We start from the raw sequence: 24912 nt of genomic DNA on the forward strand, positions 1-24912 counted from the left end.
AATGTGATAGCTCATGTCTATAATTTCTGCATTTAGGAAGGAGAGACAGGAAGATTAAGAGTTCAAGGTGGCCATCCTTGTTTGCACAGCGAGATCAAAGGCATCCTGACCTACATGAGACTCAACTCAAAAAATTGTGTGTTTGTGTGTGTGTGTGTGTGTGTGTGTGTGTGTGTGTAGAGAGAGTGTGTGTGTATATATACATATATATGTATACACACACATATAAAAATTATCCTATAGTCATCTATAAAGGATCTAAAAAACTCTTAAATATTACCGAAGGTGTTTCTCAGCCTAATCAGTCAAATCATAGACTGAAGATTCTTGGGGGTTTATATTTTATACGTATGTTCCATGTATGGTTATTAAAAATGGAACTCATGGTTTTGTTTTTTTTGAGACAGGCTCTCACTGTGGCCTAGAACAGGCTATGTAGACCAGGCTGACTTTGAACTCAGAGATTCACCTCCCTCTACCTTCTGAGTGCTAGGATTAAAGGTATGCAGTACCCACATCCAGCCTGGGGCCCAGGGCCTTCCATGTACTTGGCCTGCAGTCTGTCACTGAGCCACACCCTCAGCCCTGCATGGTTTACGTTGAATCCTGTCCACCATCCCACCTGATGCTGTCTCTAGGTCCTAAGGCAGTTCTTGGGTCACCTGTCTCTAGTTGTGGGATGGGGATTCTAGGTGCTTGTTCAGCAGGATGTGGATGAGAGCCCTATGCGCCTTTCTCAGGTCTTCAGCAATATCCTCCAGCACTGTGGTTTGCAAGGGGATGGGACCAGCACCACACCCCAGAAACTCGGGGAGAGGAGTCCGTTGACCCCCAGTGACATGCCTCTCTTGGTAAGGTTGCCCCTGATCCCAGCTGCTTCTGGCTGAGACCTTCAGCCAGAGGCTGGATGCCCTGGGCTGAGAAGATTGCCAGTGCTACAGGCACAGCAGTTTCCTCTCCGCCCCTGCCCCCTGCCTTGGATTTAATCTGTGTTTTAACCTATCCTGTGGGCTAAGAGGCTTTTCAGTAGGTTGTGTTCCTCTCTGGGAAACCTTTTTGGAGCACCAAAAAGAAAAAGACATAAGGATTTGAGAACTGGGTCTAGTCCTCAGTTCTGCTCGACAGGCTCATGAGTCTGTACTGAGGGACCGCCAATGTATGCCAGGTCCTGTGCTGAGTGTGGAGGATAAAGCAGCAAGCAGAAGCAGACATGGTACCATCTTACTCCTGAGCATGACATACAGAAAGTGAGCATGTAAGGAGCCTGAGTGTGTATCAGTCAAACACACAGCTGGGATGAGGCAACTGTGAGAAAATAGCCATTGAGCCAGAGTTTCAGAAGCATACATGCCAGGGGCTGTGGGAGCAAATCGTCTTAGTACTCCGAGCCTCTGTTTCCTTACCTGTCACATGGAGAACCCAGGAGCCACCCAACCTGCCCCACCCCCTGTGTCCTGTGGACCGTCTTTCAAATGTCAACAAGTCTTCACCAGGCTGGTTGGTCTCTCTCTGGGCCCAGTGTTCAGATTCTGGTTCATTTTCCTACAGGTAGAAGAGACTATATCAGAATTCCAGATGACCTTAGCTATCATTGAATGTAGCAAACTCTGAGATTTAGAATGATTAGGTGGCCCAGGTTACCCTCCCAGAGATGCCTCTACCCCACCCCCCACCCCCTTCCTCCCAAGTATCTTCGTACCTACTGAGAACTCTGGCTTTGTCAGTTATGATTTAGGCCCTCTGCAGAGCTGTCTGTGGGGCTGGAAAGAGTAATGCTATGTCTTCTCTTGGTAACAGGAATTAAAGGACATTGTTCTCTACCTGTGTGACACCTCCACCACACTCTGGGCCTTTCTGGACATCTTTCCTTTGGCCTGCCAAACCTTCCAGAAACATGACTTTTGTTACAGGTACATTGGGACTTCTGGTTAAAGTAAGGGCTCTGGTCCATACATTACTCAAATACATATTGATGTAGTCCTTAGAATATACTAGACAAGGGCTGGAGTTGAGAGCACTTGCTGCTCTTTCAGAGGACCCAGGTTCAATTCCCAGCAACTATATGACAGCTCACAGCTGTCTGTAACCTCAGTTCCAGAGGACCTGACACCCTCACTCAGACATACATGCATGCAAAACACCAATGTACAATGAATAAATCATTTAAAAATATATATATACATACATATATATGCATTATACATGTATATGTGTGTGTATATGTATGTGTGTGTAGATAGATAGATAGATAGATAGATAGATAGATAGATAGATAGATATAGATATGCACACACACACACATATATATATATATATACATACACCAGCCTGTCTTCCAGCCTGGGGACACAATAAGAAACATAGATAAAACTTCTGCTGAGAGGAGCCCTCGCAATTGTAACTAAGAATGGGATAAGAGAGGGGAAAAAACCCACAGCAAGATGACAGTTTCAAGTCTGCCTTGTTTGTTTTGTGTACCTTATCAGGGGACACAGTGACAGCCAGTAAGAACTGGCATAATGAGGAAACAGCAGAGGTGTGCAAAAGGAGAATGACTCATAAAAACATCCTTGAGCAATAAGCAGGAAGCCTGGTGCACTGGCTGTCCTGCCATCCCAGCTCCTCAGGAAGCTAGCTGAGACAGGAGAGTGACTTGAGCCCCATGATTTGAAGCTAGCTTGGTCAATATAACTAGACCTGGTCTCAGAATCTCAGATGAAGAGAAAGGATCCAAGTCTTCAAGATAGAAAGGTTCTGGTGACAGGAGGTGTGTTGAAGCAGATGTGAAATGTACAAAAAGCCCAGACTAACTAACTGCCAGGTGTGGTGGCATAGAACTTTAGTCCCAGCACTTGGGAGGGAGAGGCCTGCAGATCTCTGAGTATAAGCCGTGGTCTACATAGACAGTTCCAGGATCTTCAGGGGTACATAAAAAAAAAACTCTGTCTCAAAATAAACAAACAAAAAACCAACACCCAGACTGTTTCAGAGAGAAAGGACCAGGGAGTGGAGTGTAGCCTGATAAACTAGTTGAGGCCTCCAGGACTCCAGAGCAGGGAGCTGATAATAAAATGAGGATGTAAAAAAATAGTAAATATTTGCTGACAGGCTGTGGAAAGTGGGGTTTATTCCTATGTACTGGAAACATGGGAGGCTTCAGTCCAGAGAGTCCTAGCGAAGAGGGTGCTGAGATGGACAAGCACTTAGAGGAATTTATGGAAAGAAGGGAACCTTTGCCCAGTTAGCATGTGCCGTGAGAGAAGGAGAACGTGGGCTTGGGCACTCCCAGACTAGAGTGAAAGGACCTGCTCATTGCCTGGCAACAGAAAGTGCTGGCCTCTTCCCAGTGGCCTATAACTGTTGCTCTCGCCGGGCAATCCCAACCATTTGCAGCAGCTTCTGGGAGCAGTCCATCTCCCTCCCTCCCTCTCACCTCTCCATCCATCCTGCCATTTACCCACCCATTTTCAACAAAACAGTTATCTAGCTCTGTCTTGTGCCAGAGATGGCAGCTGGTCCTCTGACTCCTCTGTGGTCTCTGTTGGCGATACTCAGACATTAGGGTTGCTCAGCTCCCCAGGGGTCATTAGAATAAAGTGCTGACCAGCATTCTCCAGATAAGAAAGGGCTTGGGGTAGGACTGTAGCTGTCCACTTTGGGGAGAAGAGGTATTTTTAATAATAAAAGAGCGTGTGGAAATGTAAAACGGATAGGAAACCAGAAACTGAAATCACCCTCAGGAATTGTATTGCTCTCGGCATTTTATACTCTGCCTATTTTCACTTACTTTAAGCAGTTTTCTCATTTTGTCCAAGCATCTCCCCAAATAAGCACAGATGGCTTCTGAGGGATGAAGCTCTGCAAGAGACAGTGAAAGCAGAAGATTCTTGGAGTATAGGGAAGAAAGGATGTACTGTAGAAGTGACTGTTCTTGACTGTCTATAGCCTGCAGCCGGCCCAACCTGTCCCAGCCTGTGCTGCAGACACGAACACCCACACATACAACCCCAGTTCCCACAGAACTGGGTTAGCGGTCACACTTATCCAAAGGGCTTGCTTCACTTTCCTCTCCCATCCACTCAGCCGAGTGTGCAGTGTCTGCTCTTGGTCATGAGTCAGTAGTACTTTCACTTTGACAGGACTCAAAAAAGAGCAATGACTCAGCAATTAAGAGCAGGGTCTGTCTGCCAGGGACAGAGTCCACTTCCCTGCACCCTGTAACTCCAGCTCCAGGTCTCCTGGCTTCTGTGGGCCCCCTTACACATGTCACTCACACACACACACACACACACACACTCACACAGAGACAAACACATATACACAATGTAAAAACCTTTTAGCAATGTAAACTATCTGGTGAACCGTCTTCCTCCCCCTTTTCTAGTTCTTTCCTCCCAGATCAACACTGTCCTTAGTTTGTGATTTTTCAGAGATGTGCAAAATAGGAAGATGCGCACATTATTTCTCCTTTTGCAGCAATGAGAACGAAACCCAGGCCTTTATAAATGCTTATAAACCCAGGAATTCTACCACTGAGCTACCCTTCTAACCCCTCCCCCTTTTTAAAAATTGGAAGCTGTGGCGGGGAGATGGCTCAGTGTCTCCAGGGTGACTGAGCAGCCGATGCAGCTGGCATACTAGACACCAGAGACAGATGTTTTTATTTTTTGTGGCTTTTTTCAGTTGTTTGCTGTTTGAAAATACATAACATTGTACACACAGCACTTCATACCTTTGCAAGCATATTTGCGGATTAATTCCTAGAAGTAGAAATGCAGGGACAGATGGCATCTTTAATTCTCACATCTTGCCAAATCACCCTCCCACTAACAACATAGCCTGGCAAGAGTTGAACCAGCTTGGGCCCAGCTGCCCTCTCTGGCCTCTGCTGATGCCGTACATAGAAGGGCTTGTTCCTCTTGGCTCAGCTTTTCTCGGCCACATGCAGTGCTGCAGTGAGGTAGACACTGCAGAGCCTGCTCCGGGCAGGGTGCGCTTGCCGAGCCCCTGTGTGAATTCAGCACCACACTAGGCACTTACTCGCACCTCTGAGTCTGGGAGACTTGAGATGCTCGGAGGAAGAATTAGACCCTAGAAAAGAACCGCTCTGTCAGTGTCAGGGCAGCGTGTCCTGCGTGCAGCAACTCTGGCCCCTGGAAGGAAGAATCTTGCAGCTAAGTACATAGTGAGGAGGTAGGGCTGGAGTGCTGCAGTCGGGGTTAGGGAGAAACGGACAGCTGCTTCCCAGGCCGCCCGCCTCCACTAGTCTTCCTGCCCCAGCTTCCCACGTAGCTGGAAATACAGTCATATGGAACTGTGACGCACTCATCATGTATGTATGTATAATTTTTTTGAGGAAATTATAGATTTATTTTGTCCATGAGTGTGTTTTGCCTGTATGCATGTGTGTTCATATGTGCATGCCTGGTGCCTGTGGAGTACAGAATGCATCAGATCTCCTGGAACTGGAGTCACAAACATTGTGAATCACTATGTGGGTCCTAGCAACCAAACCCAGGTCCTCTGGAAGAGCAACAAGTACTGTAACTCCTGAGCCGCCTCTCTAGCCCTGTTGTATGTGCATCATTTTTAGTTGTTTTGCTGTTAAGGCAGGGTCTTGCTGTATAGTCCAGGCTGGCGTCCAGCTTACGATCCTCCTGCTTCAGATTCCCAAGAGCTAGAATTACAAGCATGAACTGCCACATCTAGCTTGTAACCTTGTACTAAGAGTTACGGTGCAGCCTGGTGGTGGGGGTGGGGGTGGGGGTGGTGGCGCACACCTTTAATCCCAACACTCAGGAGGCAGAGGCAGGCCATCTTGGTGAGTTCAAGTCCAGCCTGGTCTACAGAGAGAGTTCCAGGACAGCCAAAGTTACATAGTAAGACCCTGTTTCAAAAAACAAAAGAGACAAAAGGTTGTAGGAAGCCTAACATCTGTACTCGTTTCCACATACCAACTGATAGACGCATACACACATAACTAAAATAAATGTTAGTTATATATGAACTAACTCAGTTCATAAAACAAATACAGTGTGTAGTGTATGTAAGTCCTGAGCATATTTTAGCCTGTTCTCAGTAAATACATTGCATTGTCACGTGGAAACAATTTGTAGAGATTTCAAATCCTGCCCAAAAAGAAAAAAAACTACTTTATATCTTAGAGCCAAAGTAAGAAAAATGTATAGGTAACTGACTGTGCATTTTAGGGCTCATAGAATTGGCAAATTTTGAGCAAGGAGAAAGGTAGTCCTGTGCCTCCTTCACAAGCCCAGGAGTCGTGTGTAGACCCTCTGGTCACCTTGTTAGAATAGGCAAAGTTATGGTCACTTCCCATGAGGCTGTTGGAGTAGCCCAGTTCCAGGGTAGCCCCAGAAAATGACCATGGGCTGGGCTGGGCTGGGAGGGTGGGTTGACTCAGTAAAGCAAAGTGAGAGCCTGAGTTTGCTCTCTTCAGAACCAATGTCACCGTGGAGGGTGTGAGTACTCTTCCTGTGTCCCAGTGCTGGGAGACAGGGACAAGCTCTCTGGCTGCTGAGCATCAGGTCAATGAAAGGCCCGTCTCTGAGGTGGGCTGCTTTCCTGAGTGCAGCTCCTGAAGTTACCCTGTGGTTTATGCATGCACACAGGAACACACGCTGTGGGCTTATGGGGGAACTAAATGAACCTTTCTGCTCCTTCGGGTTGGCTTCATTTTCTACCAAAATGTGGTATTTATGAATTAATCTCCTTTTTACTGTGATTGCTTCTGCAGACTAGCTTCCTTTTATGAGATGGCAATTCCGGAATTGGAGTCTGCAATTAAGAAGAGGAGGCTTGAAGACAGCAAGTGAGGCAGGGACAGAGCTAAGTGCTTCATGGGGAGGGAAGCTGAGTGCAGGCGTGTTGCGCGCGCTCAACTGGCCAGGAAGAACGACGCTGCTACAGGATCCTTCTGCACACGTTTATTCAGTCCTGTTTCTTCTTTCTCTATATTTCCCTTGTTTATATCTCCCTTGTTTATATCTCCCCCGAACCCTGGGCCTCTCACTCTTTTATACTCTCAGTTCCCATCCACGCACAGCAGGCCACGCCACCTCACCAGGCACGCAGCTTCAGCTAATCAGGGCAGCAGGGGCATATCTCCATCAAAATGGATTCACCTGTATCCTGGTACACCTGCGCAGCACTCAAGATGTTTGTGTCTTATATGAGGAAGTCAGGTGAAAGTCATATGACTTAGCTGCAGTCCCTGGCGCCTTTGGGACTGCCGCCACACCCGCTCCCCACACTTCCCCCTTTTTTCTTTTTTGGCAGAGAGAATGTCTGTAGATAGCCCCCAGCAGCCATGCCCCTTACCCGTCCTTGGGAGACAAACAGCATTGGTTTGATCCCTGTCTTAGGTTGGTGACATGCCCAGGGAGTCTTATCACTGACTACCTCTCAATCATGCCAAGCCACTCCTGGGGAGATTGTGTTTTGCTTGCGGCAGGTGCATCAAAAGGCCAGGATGTTGATTAATCTATGGCCAGATCTTAATTGCTGCAAGCAAGCCTCATGGGTGAAGGTAGAGGTCTGATCCCCAGTGTGCAAGCATAGGGGCCCTACACAAAACCATCCCTTAGGCTCATCACCCAGAGAGGTCTTGGCCAGCTCCCGTGTCGTTTTTCCTAGGGGAAGGGAACTAGGACACTGAACCTTCATGCAATCAGACGTGCCTTCCACAGGATGCCAACAGCAAGCTATCCTCTGTGCAGTGCTTAGCCTCGCAACCCATGGCATAACGCAGCATAATTTCTTTTAGAGCGGCAAACCGAATCTGAGGAGATTGTCCCGCCTCCACTGCAGCAAAAGCCTACGCTACCATGGCGAAAGTGCGGGCCTGCACACTCTGCACCTAACACATGTGCCAAACACACAACACACACACACACTATAACAATCATACATCCCAGGGCTCTCATCCCCACTCATCTTCCCTGAAGCAAGGGATAGATGGCCAGCGGGGCTATCTCTTTAAGGGGAATTCAGGGATCAAAAAGCGTGGAAAAATTTGAATGTCATGTCGAGCTGGTATCGGCTTCTTGAATACCGAAAGGATCTCTCATCTCGGCTCCATCCTTTGTGCTTGTGGGATCATCCACCACATCCACAGGGGCAACTGGATCAGGAGCCTCATTCTTGTAGCGTCTCACCAATCTCTCCAGCACCCAAAGAGGTTCCGTCTGGTCCTGTGGAAACACACAAACAGACCCTCTCGCCCACGTCAACACCTGATCCTGTCGATCCCCAGGGAGGATGGATACAATACCTCGTGGTGATGAGACCATAACCTCAATCACCTGTGTGACCATCTGGGGAGTCAATACGCCAAATCTCCGGACAGAAGGTCCGCCTATAGGTGGCTGCTGAGGAGGCATAGGGAGGAGGCATAGAAGCTAATTCGCCTTCCTCCTCCACCTCGGCTTTTTTGTTTCCTCCTTCCTGACCACCTGATAACACTGTGTCTCCTTTCTTTTTCCTTTTTCTTTTTAAGCCCTTCTTTTCCAACATACTTTCTTGTTGCTCTGTAAGGATTTTCTGACCTGTCTTGACTGTCTCTACACACAGTTTCAAACAGTAACAGAGTCCATATATCAGAACAAACAAGACCAAAACTATCAGACCTACCCACAAAGGGTCAATAGAAGAAAAAAACATAACTACACAGCGAGGATCTATTGATCACTACACTGAGGTTTTCATAGTTCCTTAACTTGTCCCCAAACCGGGAACCTTAACTTGTCCCAAAGCCGGGAACCTTAACTTGTCCCAAAGCCTGCTTCCTGGCAACTTTATATTCGCCTCTATTTTATCCGAGGTCCTTCCCAAACTCCTGGGGTCGCAAGTTTCACTCACCGTGAACTTACCCTGCCGGCAACCACTGACTGCTGAAAGTTCTGAACTCAGTGGGGGAGTCGGTTCCCCGTACGGGCCACCAATTGTCGCGCCTGCTCTCGACCAGCAAGAACGATGCGACCACTAGTCCTTCTAACAGCAGTTTATTCAGTCTTCATCTCTCTTCTTTCTCTTCATCAGTACCATTCCCCAGCTGAAGAGTTCTGAATCCACGCCGGATCCTTCTCAACAGTCTGTTTTACGGGAACACTTTATTAACCGCTCCTTCCCAGTGATGCAGTTCTGAATCCTCCCTGTAGCAGGGGGTCTTCGCTCATGCCTGAAGATGTTTCTTTTCCCGGGTTTCTCGTCCCGTCCCGGGTTTCGGCACCAACTGTTGCAGGCGCTCAACTGGCCAGGAAGAACGACGCTGCTACAGGATCCTTCTGCACACGTTTATTCAGTCCTGTTTCTTCTTTCTCTATATTTCCCTTGTTTATATCTCCCTTGTTTATATCTCCCCCGAACCCTGGGCCTCTCACTCTTTTATACTCTCAGTTCCCATCCACGCACAGCAGGCCACGCCACCTCACCAGGCACGCAGCTTCAGCTAATCAGGGCAGCAGGGGCATATCTCCATCAAAATGGATTCACCTGTATCCTGGTACACCTGCGCAGCACTCAAGATGTTTGTGTCTTATATGAGGAAGTCAGGTGAAAGTCATATGACTTAGCTGCAGTCCCTGGCGCCTTTGGGACTGCCGCCACACCCGCTCCCCACACAGGCGGGCTCTCACTCCTAGGACAAAGGGGACAGAGACTGTGGTATTGGGCTCTAGGCCTATGCTTAGTGGGCTTCTAGCACCGGTTTGCTTGTTTTTAACAATTCCTGAGGTTTTATATTTTATTTTGTGTGCTAAGGATTGAACCCTGGACCTTGTACATGCTAAGCACATGTTCTGTCTCAGAACTATACCCTCAGCCCTTAAGGATTTTTTTTTTTTTTTAAATTACTTGCTTTGTGAGGACTTGTGTGAGAACCTGAAGAGAAACATTTCATACAATATATCTGACCATGTTCGCCTCTCCCCCACTCCTCCCTGGCCCGCTTCCCCTGCTCCTCTTACCCAACTGGATGTCCTCCTTTTTCTTTTCTTTTCCTTCTTTTTTTTTTAAACATATGAAGTCAAACCTTTGCTGCCCATAAACTCTTAGATGTGTGTGGCCTTCCGCTGAAACACGGTCAACCTTAGGGATCATACCTTTAAAGAAAACGAACTCTCCAACAGCTGTCAGTTCCCTAGCTCCTCAGTAGGAGTGGGACTCTGGGCCCACCTCCCCATTTAGCTAGGATTTGGCCTGGCTTGAGTTTGCACATGTCTTGTCACAGTCTCTGTGAGTTTATATGTGCAGCTGTCCTGTTGTGTCCTTGTAATCACCCACAGCCCTTGGCTTTACAATCTGTCAACCCCTTCTTCTGCAGTGATCCCTGACTTTCGGACAAGGGGGGTTCAATATAGATGTACCATTTAGAGCCTAACATGTCATTCTCTGCACACTGACCTGTCTCTGTTAATTGCCATCTACCACACAAGTAGGGATTTAAATATTAGTGATACACTATCTTGCTATAGGCCATCCTTATGAAAATTTTTCTGAGAGTCCTTCTTGGCTCCCAAGTCCATTAATTCAGTGTCCCCCTCCCGGCTCCCCCAAATCCTAGCAGATAATGGCTGGTCCCTGCATGTGAGCTCAGCTGTTGCGTCAAGCTCTTGGTAACTGACCTTGCTGTCCCTGACCTTCTATTTAACTGGGAAGTGATCTGGACCAGCTGGCTCCTCAGTACTGTGGGCTTTTGTCAAGTGCTCCCTCAGTGACCTTTAAGACCACCGCAACTCTGGGGAGGCACCTGTAACTGCTGGGAAGGTGTTCCCATGTTCCTTTCATCTCTGAAGTCTACTTCTCCTATCTCTGTCCATCAAAGGCTCCTGGGTGACATGTGGCAGAGGCTCTCCCATTCCAAGAAGAAGCTAATGGAGGTGTTTCACATCATCCTGAACCAGATCTGCCTGCTTCCCATTCTAGAGAGCAGGTAAGCTCCGAGGAGCCTCCATACACGGCAGGCACTTCTCATTGCCCCTCCACTCCTTCCTTACCCTCTGCCAAACGTAATGAGAAACCAGAGCGTCCACGGAGCCCGCAGGTCCTGTTACATTGCATGAACTCATGTCCCTCGTGTCCTGTTCTAGCTGTGACAACATTCAAGGCTTCATTGAAGAATTCCTTCAAATCTTCAGCTCTTTACTGCAGGAAAAAAGGTGAGCAGGACTGAGCCGGGACCAGCTCTGGGACAGGCCTGTGTCTTCCCCTCCAGTCCCATGAGGCCTTGCTCAGTGGAGCCACTAATATACACTTACCATGGCACAGAGGCTCTGCAGCCTGTGTTTGGGTACTGACACAGGGTGATTTGCTGAAGGACATTGATCTTAGGGTCCCATCCCTGACCCTCCTTTCTGTGCTCTGCCCTACAGATTCCTCCGTGACTACGACACATTCTCCCCTGTAGCTGAAGATATCAGCTTGCTGCAGCAAGCTTCATCAGCCTTGTATCCTACTACAGCTACTGGGCCAAGGCCTGGCTAGGTCAGACATGACATTATGGGACCCAGAGGGGTAGAGGGTAACCCTGGAATACTCACATCTAGAAGTCTAACGAGGCCCCAGTTCCTCTTTCTGGAAGTGGCACCTGCCCTGATAGAGAACAAGGGGAAGGCTCCTCTCCAAGTGTGTCCTGAGGGTCTGGGCCTGTGTGTTCATGTTGTACTCTAGAAACCTTGAGCCCCGTTGAAGGAGATGAGGACAGATAAATGGGCACGTAGGAAATGTCACGTGAGAAGACCCTGGACTGCAGGTCACATAGCAGAGCTCAGGGTAGGGTCAGAGGAAAACAGCCAAGCCAAAGATAGGACAGATAGAAAATGGCCTGGCCTGAGTCAGGTTGAGGACAAGAGTGTTCTCAGGGGTTGGAGGACAAAGAGAATTGGCTCTTTGAAGAGTCCTTCAATATCATGTGACACTGTGTGTGGCAGTGGGGGAGGAAGGATGTCTGGTGAGGATGTGGCAAATGACCTGGGATTGACCAACATTCAAGGCTCTTGTGTGACAGGTATGAAAAGGTTTGGGCTACATGCTACAGGTGCTGGGGAGCATGGGAGGCTGAGAAGCAGAGTGACACGAGCTGTTTATACTCTGAAAAGGCTCCATTGGGCTCTGGAAAGACAATGACTGGCTTGGGACCACCAGAGGCCGAGATGGTTGCTGCAGGCCTCCCTGCATGGATCATGTGGGTTTGGAATAAAAGCAGGCCGGGCGGTGGCACACACCTTTAATCCCAGCACTTGGGAGGCAGAGGCAGGTGGATTTCTGAGTTCGAGGCCAGCCTGGTTTACAGAGTGAGTTCCAGGACAGCCAGGACTATACAGAGAAACCCTGTCTCGAAAAACCAAAAAAAAAAAAAAAAAAAAAAAAATGCAGAGACAAGGAGTGGGGGCACTTCGGATTTCTGGCCCAGTGTGTCCAGAGTGGCAGAGAGAAAGGAGGCTAGGGAAGAGCTGGGTCAGGTCCAATCCTGCCTCAGAGACCCCCTGTAGGCCCTTGGCCCTTTTAAAATAGCCTCAATGTTGTAGACAGGCATCAGAGCAGAAGAGTAGCTGTTGGACCATCTACAGGTCTAGCCCTCTCTGCCCAGAGCTGCTCTGCTGGGCAGCAGGTGCTAGGGTTCAAGGCCTGCGTTGCAGTATTTTGGCATGGCACATGCTGGTTAGACTGGAAGACCACTGAGAAAAGCCACATGGTCAGATCCTGGGCAGGGAGTGAGACGTCATACTGCCCCAAAGCTGGGGAAGTGGCTCCTGAGCACAAGAACCCTTAACTCCTACCTCTTAGGGATGAGACCCGGACTGCCTACATCCTCCAGGCTGTGGAAAGTGCCTGGGAAGGGGTTGACAGACAGAAAATCAAGGACATTAAAGACCCACCAAGGGCCAAGGGTTCTAATAATGAAGTCACAGTGACAGCAGAGCCGGTCAGTGAGATGCCATCCCAGCTGGAGAACTTAGAAGAGGATGAGGAGGTATGCATCTGGGAGACCCCGCCCTCGAGTCCTTAGGCCTCCTAGCCGCCTCTTGGTAGCCAAGTAGCCAAGCCCCTTAGTTGTCCTGCCTCTAGGGAAGAGTCCTGTGGGGTTGGTGCTTCCAGCACGGGGGCTCTCTGTACGAAAGAGACCCCAGCCCTTTTGAAACAAGTATCTTACTTGGTCCAGGTTAGCCCTGAATTCACCGCAATCCTTCAGTGTTTACCTCCAGCCGCTGGGATTACAAGTGTGCACTGCCATGCCCCGCCCTGTCTCCTCCTGTAAAATGAAGAGGTGAAGACTTTGCTGGTGCTCCTCCAGCTTCTCCACGCACTGGGGAAGGGAGAGCTCCTTTGGTGGCAGCTGAGAGCGATGCCTGGCCCACCTAGTCATCACAGGGCTCCACTGAACATGGTGGGAAGGCTTGGATCTAGTGCTTCCTCTCCCAGCTTTTCCAAGGCCAGCCAAGCCTGTATGGAAGAGCTTCTCCCTGTGTGGTACAAGCATGGAGACCACACAGTCTCAGGGCAGGCTGCTCAGTGGTAAACTGATCTGCTTGCCAATTGCATGCCATATATCTGTTGTGTTCAAGAGTACTTCTAGCCAGGCAGTGGTGGCGCACGCCTTTAATCCCAGCACTCAGGAGACAGAGGCAGGTGGATTTCTGAGTTCAAGGCCAGCCTGGTCTACAAAGTGAGTTCCAGGACAGCCAGGGCTACACAGAGAAACCCTGTCTCGAAGGAAAAAAAAAAAAAAAGAGTCCTCTTCTTTGTACAGAGTTGATCCTCTGGACATTCAGATAGGCAATGCCTGCTTCCCTAAGGTTATTGGGGCTCCTGGGGATGCTATATGGAACACTTGTGAGTTAGCTGGTCCTTAGTTCCTCCTTAGCAAATGCTACCGTTCTTCAGTGTTAGAGCCCAGATCCTTTCTTCCCTGTTTGGTGACTTCTCAACAGAGATCTTTAACATCATCCTGACCATCGTGACTTTTTTAGTGCTGGGACTGAGCCCAGGGTCTTGCTGATGCTGTGCAAGACCCGGGGTCAAGCAGGATTCTGTTTGGAGACTAGTTATATCTCTAGCCCTTTATTGTTTTATTTTCCCATCTCCTTAAAAAGCATTTAATCCCAGCACGCCTTTAATCCCAGCACTTGGGAGACAGAGGCAGGTGGATTTCTGAGTTCCAGGCCAGCCTGGTCTACAGAGTGAGTTCCAGGACAGCCTGGTCTACAGAGTGAGTTCCAGGACAGCCAGGGCTACACAGAGAAACCCTGTCTTGAAAACACAAAAACAACAAAAACAAAAAAGCATTATAAAATGAAGCCACATTCGGGCAGTATATGAAGTGAAGTGTCCTTGCTGAAAAGAATGGGAGCGTCTCCACACAGCCTCACTAGTAATTGCTGTTGTCCTTCCAAGTCAGTCACCTTAGTAGCGTTGGGCAAGGACCTTGATCACTGGCACATGACTGACTATGGAGGCCCTCCTGCATACCAGGCACTCTTCCCTGTGAGGAATGTGCATCTCGTCATGGAACCATTTGAAATAACCCTATGAGTTACTGACACTTTGTCCATTTCATAAAGAGGAAACCATTCAGGAAGAGAACATGCAGTGCCCAGAACATACAAGCAGAGCTACCCAGCTAGGAAGTCATAGAGCCCCTTCCTCCACAGAGGAAAGCAGGGCTCCATTTCAGCCACTTGGCAAAAGTCCCACAACTGGGGAGAGGCCAGGCGGGGGTGCTGTTTGGAGACTACTACCCTTTTCCTTGCCCAGCTTAGTCCTTCCCTGCATCACTCTGGCTCTCCATTGCAGTGCATGGGTGCAGCAGCTGCGCTGGGCCCTGCCGTGAGTGGTGTGGAACTAGACTCACTCATCTCCCAAGTGAAGGACCTGCTGCCAGACCTCGGCGAGGGCTTTATTCTGGCCTGCCTGGAGCACTACAGCTATGACTCAGAGCAGGTGATCAACAACATCCTGGAGGATCGGCTGGCCCCTGAGCTCAGTCAGCTGGACCGAGGCCTAGAAAGGTGGGAGAGACAGATGGGAAGAGGTCCTCAAGGCAGGAATCCCCTTACCCTGCCTTCCACTCTTCCCTAGACTGGGGGCTCAATCTGAATCTTTCACATCAGTGTCTCCAGCAGTTTGAACTAATGCCCTCTTTAAAGAAAGTAAACCCAGGGCCCCCCAAGGTTCTCAGCACACAGCTGGATGTCCCTTTCTTGCTAGAGACTAGCAGTGTGGCAAAGGACAGTGACACACCTCCAGCTCTAGATCTGTGCCATCCTTAGCACATTCCCAAATTCTGAGTAAGGACAGCCAAGCCATTCACTTTCTCAGCACTGAACCTCTTGGTTTGGGCCCACTGCTACCCCAAAAGCCTCAGGAGACAGCAAGCACACACACAGGTGGATGTTTCTTCCTTTAACAAATGATGTTTGCCAAATGAATGAGTGAAGTTAGCTTTGTGCCTTTGGGCACATTCCTCAGCCTGTATGTGTTCCATTTTACAGATGACAGTGCTGAGGGTATAGTAGAGCATGGGCTTAGCTTACGTGAGGTTGTACATTGCATTCCTAGTACCAAAAGCAAGTGCCACTACCCCCCAGAATAAGAGGATGAATGACCTATAACTCCCTGTCTCATAGGGTCATGGTCCACAGGGAATAAGAGTGAGGTGTGCTGTGGGATCTTGACAGGAGCCAGGTTAAGGAGAGTCTAACTAAAGGATGTAACTCATGTCCCAGGCGCACTTTTAAAATGGAGCAAACAGTATGATGGGAAGACAGTGGGACCTGGGACACAGACAGGTGTTAGCTAGCAGGGCTTTTTTAATTGATTTCTGTGCTGTGGCCTCCAGACAAGTGAAGCCGGACCCTACACCCCTGTTGTCATCTCGTCACAACATCTTCCAGAACGATGAGTTTGATGTGTTCAGCAGGGACTCGGTGGACCTGAGCCGAGTGCACAAGGGCAGGAGGTAAGCGTGGCAGGACATGGGCCCTGCCGTCTAGTTGTGGAGGCAGATAGGGGAAGAAGGCCCTTGACAGGACAAGCAGTGTGTCTTCCTCCTGGAGAATGCCACCACTCTCTTTTCTAATTTCTTTCTATTTTCTTTGTATGGCTGCTTTCCCTACATGGATGTGCCCATAGATGCACCCAGACAAGTGCCTAGGACTGGAGTTACAGACAGTTGTGAGCTGCCATGTGGGTGCTGTGAACCAAACCTGGGTCCTCAGCAAGAGCAGCAAGTGTGCTTAACTGCTGAGCCATCTCTTCAGCACTGCAGGGGCCCCCTGAAGCCTGTCCCTGTACACTACTGCCAGCCTACAAGAGCAGGTTCTTAACAATGTTCTCTAGGTCCAGCTGTGTGGGGGCAACTCTTAGTGATATCTCCTTGTGGTAAAGGCCAGAGGGCCAAATCTGTCCCTTGTCCCTCTTATCCTTTGATATGTGGCCTGTCGACTCTGTGGGTGGAGAACTGGACAGTGCTGCAGGTTGTGACAAAACAAGAAAATTAAGCCATGTAAGTTTTTTCCAAAGATGAAAAAATTCTGTTTTAAGGCTTTCTTTCTTTGTAACTTAGCTCCTTCCTACTCTCTCAGCATGGAAAAGTCCATTCATGACCTATTCATTACGTCACCAAATACTTGCCTAGTGCTTATTGCCCTGGGTTAATTTAGAACTCTAGCTGTAGTAGAGAGCAAAGCAGACACTGCCTGCGTCCATGTGAAACTTGCATTGTTCAGCTCACCAAACAAGCATTACAGTGGGCAGCCTCCGGGGCTCCTGCTAGAGGTGTCAGCCTAGAAGGGAAGGCTCCTCTGAGAAAAGGACAGAGGGCTGAAAGATGTGTCAAGGTGGCTCTGCACACCAGGAGGGAAACTTCCCAGGCTGAGTGAACAACAGGGACAGTGGCTTCAGGGCCAATGTGAGCATGGTAAAGATGCCATGAGCTCATTAGTGTTACATTTTATAAAGGTCGCCCAGGCTGGGCACGGTCACTCCTGCCTCCAGTTCAGCCCCTAAGGAGAGCTTTCATGGCTGCATAGTGAGTTCCATCTCAATCTAAGTGAGACCTTATCTCAAAAAGGAATAAATCAAGTACTGGGCTTTGGAACTCTTTTTCCTGGGAAGAAACTGATGCCAAGAGTTCTGCTCAAGTGCAGCCTGTGCTGTCCCCCAGCATAGTGTTAGAGGCAACAGTGCAGAAAGAAAGGGAGGAAGTCAGCTGTCAGTCTTGTGCCCTAGGGCTGTGTGCTGCCTGAAGCCTGTGGCTGAGGGCTCAGCAGACCCAGGGCAACTCTGAAGCCATCTGGCTTGCTGGACAGGAAGCCCTGGCACATTGCTTAGTCACTCCTATTGTGACACCCCTGGATCCTCCCCACCCCCAGCAGATCCCTCTTGGTGGCTGTTGTGTGGAAAGTCAAACAGGGTCTCCAAGACCAGCAGAAGGCACAGGGAGACTGATCGGTCTGTTCCCCCACATTACTTAGCATCTCTGAACACAGGTTTTCCATTTGACATTCATCCTTAGATCCACCTCAGTCACTGCTCATCCTCGCCCAATTGTAGGTCACCTCCGAGCGCTTGCGAGTGGGTTGCTCTCAGCTGCCGGGGTCATGAGAAGGGCTGAAGCAGCCAGGTGTCCTGAATGCTGTGTCCTAATCCTGTGGCCCTCTGGCTGCCAGCAGAGCCTGGATGATGGGTGTTTACCAGTCCCACTCTGCTGGGCAGCCCAGGGGCAAGGATTGTAAAGAGGCAAAACCTTCGTTCATGTGTTCAGTATTTATCCACTCAGCAAATATTTATTAAGTGCTTTACTAGCACGAGATCCTGCTGAGGCACCAGGAAACCAAGGTGAGCAGGGCACCCTGGCTTTGCCAACAAAGGGCAGAGACCGTGGGAAAGACAGATCATCAAATAAGCAGGTGCACTTGAAGTTCAACAGGGACATCTGTCTTGGTCAGGGCAAGGTAGAAGGGCGAGGGCCCTGCACTCAGGTAGCAGGTGGAGACTGAAGTAGCACAAAGGCACACCTGTGTACATATGCACTGACTGTTGAATGCGCTTGACAGCGTTGGTAACAAGTGGGTCTGGACTGTCCCTACACACAGAGCTAAAGAGGGGCAGAGGTGAGGCTTGCTCACCCGTGGTTCTTCATTGGTAACAAGCACAAGGTGGATCTTTTCTCTGTTCTGGGACTCTAGCTTGGGGGCTCTTAGGGGGAGGTTTGGGGGTTCGGTTACTTTGACTCTGCCTACTAGAAACCATAATGCCAAGGGGGAGTCCAGATGGACACTCTTATCTCTTTTATCTTTTGTTTGTTTTTTGGAGATGCTAGGGATCAAAGCCAGGGCCTTGCACATGCCAAGCCAGTGCTTTCCCAGTGCGCCACCTCTCCAGCCCTGATCTCTTATGGAGACTAGCAGACCTTGCCCAGAAGCTTCCTGTCTTCTCATGTGTCATCAACAGGACTGCGCCAGCCTTTGGCCCTCTGAGATGGAGTGCAAAAGTGGATGATCTAAGCCTGAGTCTCAGCAACTGGGCCTGGCTCGTAGTCCCAGCACACGGGAGACTTTAGAGCTTGAGGCCAGCCTGGGCTGCATCGTAAGGTCTTGTTTCAAAATAAGCCAATAATAACAACAACAATAATAATAAAAAGAAGAGGAAGTCTGTTAGAAGACTGTCTAGACTAGAGGGCACTTGGCTTGAACACTCAGCACCTTGCCACCAGTGTATCACAGCCAGTGACGGAAGCTGTGTGTACAACATGTGACCCTCTAATCCCTTTGAACTGTTCTATAGAAAGCAGGATGATAACAAGAGTCCCCTCAACAAAGGTTCTATGGCCAGATTTTCTGCCTCTTGGAGAGTCAAAGAGTATCCTAGCAGGCAAAACTGAAACACAAGAAACGGATTCAGTGTGTTGAGTGCAGCAAATGCAGGTCCCTGTCTGTCTTTTGTGTCTTCTTTGTTTTTGTTTTCTCTGTCTGAGACAGAGTCCAGTGTAACTCCAGGTAGCTTTAAACTCACTCAGTAGCCAAAGCTGCCCCTGACCTTGGTTTCTCCCTCCTCTGTGTCCAAGCACTGAGATGCCAGCTGTGCTTAGTGAGCCACTGTGCTCAGCTCCTACGCATCATTCATTCCCAGCCCCTCCCCCCGCCCCCCAGAGATGAGTGCTGAAAGCAGGAGGGAAAGGATTGGGTTGAGGGAGGGGAGGCCTTTGGTTTGAGACAAGGTCTCACTGTGTAGCCCTGGCTGGCGTGAAATTCACAGAAATCCTCCTGTCTCTGCTGCCTTAATGCTGAGTTCACCCTACCTCTACCCCCATTTTTTGTTTTTTTATTACACATGGTTGTGAGCTGCCATTTGAGTGGTGGGGACTGAACCCTGGTTTTTCACAAGAGCAGCCAATGCTCTTAACCATCTCTCCAGCCCTGCTAGTGCTAACAGGCATGCGCCATCACAACAAGCATAGACCTAAGATTTCATGAGGCCAGTGACCTGGCAGTGGTCACACAGCTTAGTGAATGTAGAGTCGAGTCAGGAGGCCTGACCCTTCTTTAGAAGCTGTGTGGACAGGCTCCTCCGCCTTTCTGAGTGCTATCGCTTCCTCCTAGAAAGCATGTGTGTGTGTGTGTGTGTGTGTGTGTGTGTGTGTGTGTGTGTTGTCTCCGCAGGACATAAGAACCTGTCTGCACTAGGCCTTAAGAGAACAGGGGTGAGTAGATGGGGAGAGGAAAGGTGACTGGTTTCAGGAGAGCTGTGCTTACTGCTACTTTGTAGGAAGCCATGACTCCACAGGCGTCTCTGGGTGAAGGCCTGGCTTATGACCGCATCTCTCCCAGCTGCTCTGCACCACTCTTCTCCTTGGCTGTGAATGTCGTCAAGAAGCCAAGTGCAGTGCCCTAGACAGACTCCCAGGCCCTGCTCTGCTGCCTGTTGCCTCCCAGGGTGCAGGGCGTGTCCACAGAGGGTGGCTTCCACATCTGGCCCTGCAGAGAGCCAGATAACTAGAGACTACTGGGGTGAGAGAAATCAGAAGTTGACGGGGAAACCTCTGGTTCTTAGTTGGTCCCTGGCCCAGCACAGAATCTGGTCTCTCAGGATGCATGACTGTTCTCGCCAGCTACCTGGATAAGCTTAGAGCCCTTTCATTTTTTTACCCCTTTCCCAACCTGGCAAAGAGAGCCAGGTACAGTGCCAAGGCCATTGTCACAGATCCACAGTCCCAATCCTGGTGGTTGGAAAAGATTCCTGGAGTGGTTGGATGGTTGGTGTTTAGTAGTTTTAAGACAAGGGCTTGGGCTGGTGAGATGGCTCAGTGGGTAAAAGCACCCGACTGCTCTTCCAAAGGTCCAGAGTTCAAATCCCAGCAACCACATGGTGGCTCTCAACCATCCATAATGAGATCTGATGCCCTCTTCTGGTGTGTCTGAAGACAGCTACAGTGTACTTACATATAATAAATAAATCTTTAAAAAAAAAAAAAAGACAAGGGCTCACGTAGCCTAAGCTGGTCTGTAGCTGATGTGTAGCTGTGTGGCTGTGCATGACCTTGAACCCCTGATCCTCTCGCTTCTTCCTCTCTGCGATCACAGGCATGTGCCACCATGCCCAACTTTGGATTTTGTATTTGAAATAGGGATCTCTGTAGCCTAAGTTGGCCTTTAACTCTTGGCAGTTCTCCTGCCTCAGCATCTATAATGCTAAGATTATAGCCATGAGTCACTATTGCCAGCTAAGATTCCTGTTTACCTAAGGTTTTTCTCAGATCTAAACCAAATACAGCATCCTTTCTGTCCCCTTGTGGGGCTCCTGGTACAATCAAATACCCACTTGTCATAGAGTTTCCTCACTTCTGCCCCCAGACCCATGCTGGGCACCAGTCAGGGCTCACTTCTGTCTCTTTCACATGGTACACCTACCTCCATTCAGCATATTTTGTGCCTTTCACCCACAACTCCACTCTGAGTACAGATATATGTCTGACCCATTTCTAAATCTCCTCCCTTCTCAGTCTTAGAATGCTACCTAGCATATAGTAGGCCTTTAATAAAGATTGTCATGGGGCATCAAAGCTTTACTGACCATACTGAGGCTACAATCCCACCGTGTCTCAGGCTCCTACAGACTCAGATTCCTGCCACCCACCCAGAGCCAGTTATTAGAAGGTCTGTGCAGAATCTGTGTCTTGTTTTTTTTGTTGGACCCTCTCCTCTTGATCCAGAGACCAGATCTCATTGCTAAGCTGAATCTCTTGCTTGGCATCTCTAATTGATTTTCCCCTGCAGGGCCAAAAACCACATTCCACAGGCCTGTGTACATGGCTGGCAAACCAAGTTTTTTCTACAGGTTTGCAAAGCCACAGTGGAGACCCGAGCCCCTGCTGACACTGATGTACAGTTCAGTGTGAGCCAAGTGTGTCCCTTCCCCCTCGGCTGCACCCATCTGTCTTCACTTACAGTGGCAGTTGGACCAGCAGACTTTCCTCCTCCCACGGTGCTCTTACTTGGAAACTGGCACTGTAGACCAGAAATTCAGGAGCTGCCATAGTGAGGGGGTGAGAGGAGGAAGGCAGACCCCCTTTGGCCTTGCCCAAGAGACCTTGGGCCTTTCCTGGTGGGCTTAGTACAAAACTGCATGTAGCCTCAGCATGACCTAAGATATAAAGAAGCGAACTCAGCCTCTCTCTGGGCCTTTAGCCCTACCCCACCCCCCGCCCCACAGCCTTCCTGACCCGATACTGTCTCCCTCTTTCCCGGCTGTCCTTGGCTCCAGGAAGGAGGAGAACGTGAGGAGCCTGGTGAATGACAAGCAGGCTGTGGTGGCACAGTGGCAGCGCTACCAGAAGTACAGCGTGGTGGTAGAGGAGGTAGGCTGCCCAGCCTGGGCCTCTGTCTGGGCGTGGGAAATCAGCGGTCTGCCCCCTTCTCTGACCCCCGAGGGTACTGTTGTAGGTCCCCCTGCAGCCAGGAGAATACCAGGCTGATGACTATGAGGACGAGTATGACGACACATACGATGGCAACCAGGTGGGCGCCAACGATGCAGACTCTGATGACGAGCTCATCAGCCGCAGGTGAGCGCCCAAGCCGCAGGCAGCCGGGCTTCCCACTCCCACCGCCACCCCCACTATACACACTCACACACACACACCCAGTGCCACACACACACTCACACACACCCAGTGCCACACACATACTCACACACACACACACAAGCTCCTTCAACTCCGCCCACACTGAAGCCCACAGGAAGCATTTATTTGGTCTTGGCAAGTCATTTTGCATGTTTTTCCCAAGTACAGAACATTTTCCTCAGCAGAATCTTGTAGAGATTCCCCCATTGCTAATGAAAGCAGGGCTTCCCTGATGAACAAAAAACACTGGAGATCCCTAGGGCTCAAGCTCAGCTCCTCCTGCTCTCTCCACACAGACCATGGGACCTTTCTTTAAAGAATCTGGGAACTAAAGAGAAGCCTGCTTTAAAAGCCCTGTGGGGTCCCTGGCTTCCCGAGCAGGGCCTCCCCAGCCTTCTCCCTGAGGCAGGAGGCCACTCTCCAAGTAGACTCAGTCTTTGATCTCTCTCTTTCTCTCTTCCAACCCTCAGGCCCTTCACCATCCCTCAGGTGCTGAGAACCAAAATGCCTGGCGAAGTGCAGGAGGAGGAGTGGGATGAAGAGGATGAGGTGGAAGAGGAGGCCCCCAAGGTATGTCCTAGGCAGGTGGCAGATAAAAGAAGTGCAGTGTGAAGAGCAGAGGGGAAGCTCTGCCTCCCTCTGGCTCTCCCTGCCTCTGACCCTGGAGCGTCCTAGCACAACTGCTGGATTGGGGAGGTGCTTTTAAGTACAGACCATTCCGAGAGCTGCTGGCTTTGATCTCACCTCCACTGCCCAGGGGGCTCTCCAGGGACAAATTAGAGACTGGGTCTGAGCAGCTGAGTTCATTACCCGTTACAGTCTAGGGAAGGGAAGGGCCACTGTTGACTGAGGAGCCCAGATGGCAGATCTTAAAAATCTGAAAAGACTTAGAGGCCTGAGACTTGGGAGCCAGCTAGATCCTGTAGGTCTGAAAAATCAGTTTTAGCAGCTAACCTTTTCTTCTGCTGAAATCTTATCTTGAAACTCAACACAGAAAACAAATGAAAGCCGGGCGTGGTGGCACACACCTTTAATCCCAGCACTCTGGAGGCAGAGGCAGGTGGATTTCTGAGTTCAAGGCCAGCCTGGTCTACAGAGTGAGTTCCAGGGCAGCCAGGGCTATACAGAGAAACCCTGTCTCAAAAACAAATGAAATGACCTTGCTCCAGTTGAGGCAGTGGCCAGGCACTCTGCAGTCCTTAGCCGCCCCAACCGGGGACAAAGTGAGATGTTTACAGGGCTGTGTAGAGGGCCTGGTGGGAGCTAGCATGTGTGTTGAGAAGCACACACCCTGCCACAGGGCTCTCAGCCTCTACTGGCACACATAGTGCCTCCTCTGTGCCCAGCCTGGCCTTAAATCCACATTTGATATGCAGTCAACATCTTTCCATGTCACTAATTCTACTCCTTTAGATTTTGTTGTTGTTGTTTTTAAGATATGCTATCTGTCAGAGCCTGCCGTTTCCTGAAGTCCGAGCTGTCCTCTGCACAGGCCCACCTCCGTGGACTCTCACACTCTGCCTTGGCACCAGAGTGAGGCTGAGCTCTCAAGTCTCGGGACAAGCATGCTTCCAAGGGCCTTACTTTCTGGCCCTTTGTGTCCTTCCTTCCCTGTTGGCCTTCTCAGCCAATACCACATACTCCCTGTGGTGTGCTTCCTGTGGTCCTTTCACCCCGGCAGCACCCCAAGTGCCTACCCTGGCTGCAGGAGCAACCCGTGCCCTTTGTGGGTGTGTCAGGGGCCTTCCAGCATGGCCCATGCAGCCTAGGGAGTGGAAAAGTTCATAAACTCCTGATGGCAAATGTTTCTTCTCTTGCTTCCACAGCCAGACCATTTCATCCAGGATCCTGCAGTGCTGAGGGAAAAGGCTGAAGCCAGGCGCATGGCCTTCCTCGCCAGGAAGGGGTAAGCATCAGAGAGGCTCATTCACCTGGAGGGGACCCATCAGGAGAGCCCAGCTGGCCGTGCGGGAACATCTGGCTCTAGGAAGTAACTGTTCATATCAGGATCATTCTCTCTATTGACCCAGAAACATTAAATAACTTAGAAAAGGCCATACAGCATTAAGTGCTGCCTAAAGATGAAGTGTGCCTATAGTCTCAGCATTTGAAACCAGGATTTCAAAACCAATGTGGGCAGTGTAGCAAAACTCTTTCACACAGCAATACAGCCAAGATCCCAGTGTAAACCTGTGATCCCAGTGTGCACCTGGCAAAGGCTCGAGTGTCTCTGGTTCAGAAGGCACATATTGAGAGCCTGTCTCAAAAATAATTAAATGAAAAGGGTTGAGCCCAGACAGCTCAGCTTCGTGTTCCCCACTCATAATCAGTACTTTTATTCTGTCGATCAGCATTGGAGTGTGTGCAAGGCTATCTCATGGATAGAATAAAAAAGAGCCCAGGCAGATAACACACTTAGGTGGCATGGGGTCATGGTAGGGACACTGGGCTCTTGAGCCAATCCCAGGGAAGCACAAGTCTGTCAGAGAGGGTCTTAGCAGGGACCCCTGACATGGCTTTCAGGCTCCCTCTTATTCTTTTGTTTCTTGTTTTTTGTTGTTGTTTTTGTTTTTGTTTTTGTTTTTTTCAAGACAGGGTTTTTCTGTATATCCCTGGCTGTCCTGGAACTCACTCTGTAGACCAGGCTGGCCTCGAACTCAGAAATCCTCCTGCCTCTGCCTCCCAAGTGCTGGGATTAAAGGCGTGTGTCACCACGCCCAGCCGTCCCTCTTTTTCTTAATGGAGACACTGGCCAAGTAGGCCAAGGGTAAATG

General features: G+C 49.7%; 1 protein-coding gene across 3 annotated transcripts in view; it reads left to right on the forward strand.

Annotated features, from left to right (window-relative positions):
• The window catches only part of Ascc2 (activating signal cointegrator 1 complex subunit 2), a 48004-nt gene that overhangs the window by 19779 nt on the left and 3313 nt on the right, over positions 1-24912 (forward strand). For 2 of the 3 annotated variants that reach the window (NM_029291.2, NM_001376980.1), the window contains 13 exons: positions 741-851; positions 1798-1910; positions 6755-6829; positions 10841-10948; positions 11106-11174; positions 11388-11462; positions 12802-12988; positions 14809-15023; positions 15854-15973; positions 21778-21871; positions 21957-22078; positions 22609-22708; positions 23965-24044. In NM_029291.2, the coding sequence (NP_083567.1) occupies positions 741-851; positions 1798-1910; positions 6755-6829; positions 10841-10948; positions 11106-11174; positions 11388-11462; positions 12802-12988; positions 14809-15023; positions 15854-15973; positions 21778-21871; positions 21957-22078; positions 22609-22708; positions 23965-24044 (1469 nt within the window). The remainder of the gene's footprint in view (positions 1-740; positions 852-1797; positions 1911-6754; positions 6830-10840; positions 10949-11105; positions 11175-11387; positions 11463-12801; positions 12989-14808; positions 15024-15853; positions 15974-21777; positions 21872-21956; positions 22079-22608; positions 22709-23964; positions 24045-24912) is intronic. The other variant, XR_380985.4, reaches the window with a different exon arrangement.

The sequence above is a fragment of the Mus musculus genome, chromosome 11, assembly GCF_000001635.26.
Source record: "Mus musculus strain C57BL/6J chromosome 11, GRCm38.p6 C57BL/6J".
NCBI classification, from domain to species: Eukaryota; Metazoa; Chordata; class Mammalia; order Rodentia; family Muridae; genus Mus; species Mus musculus.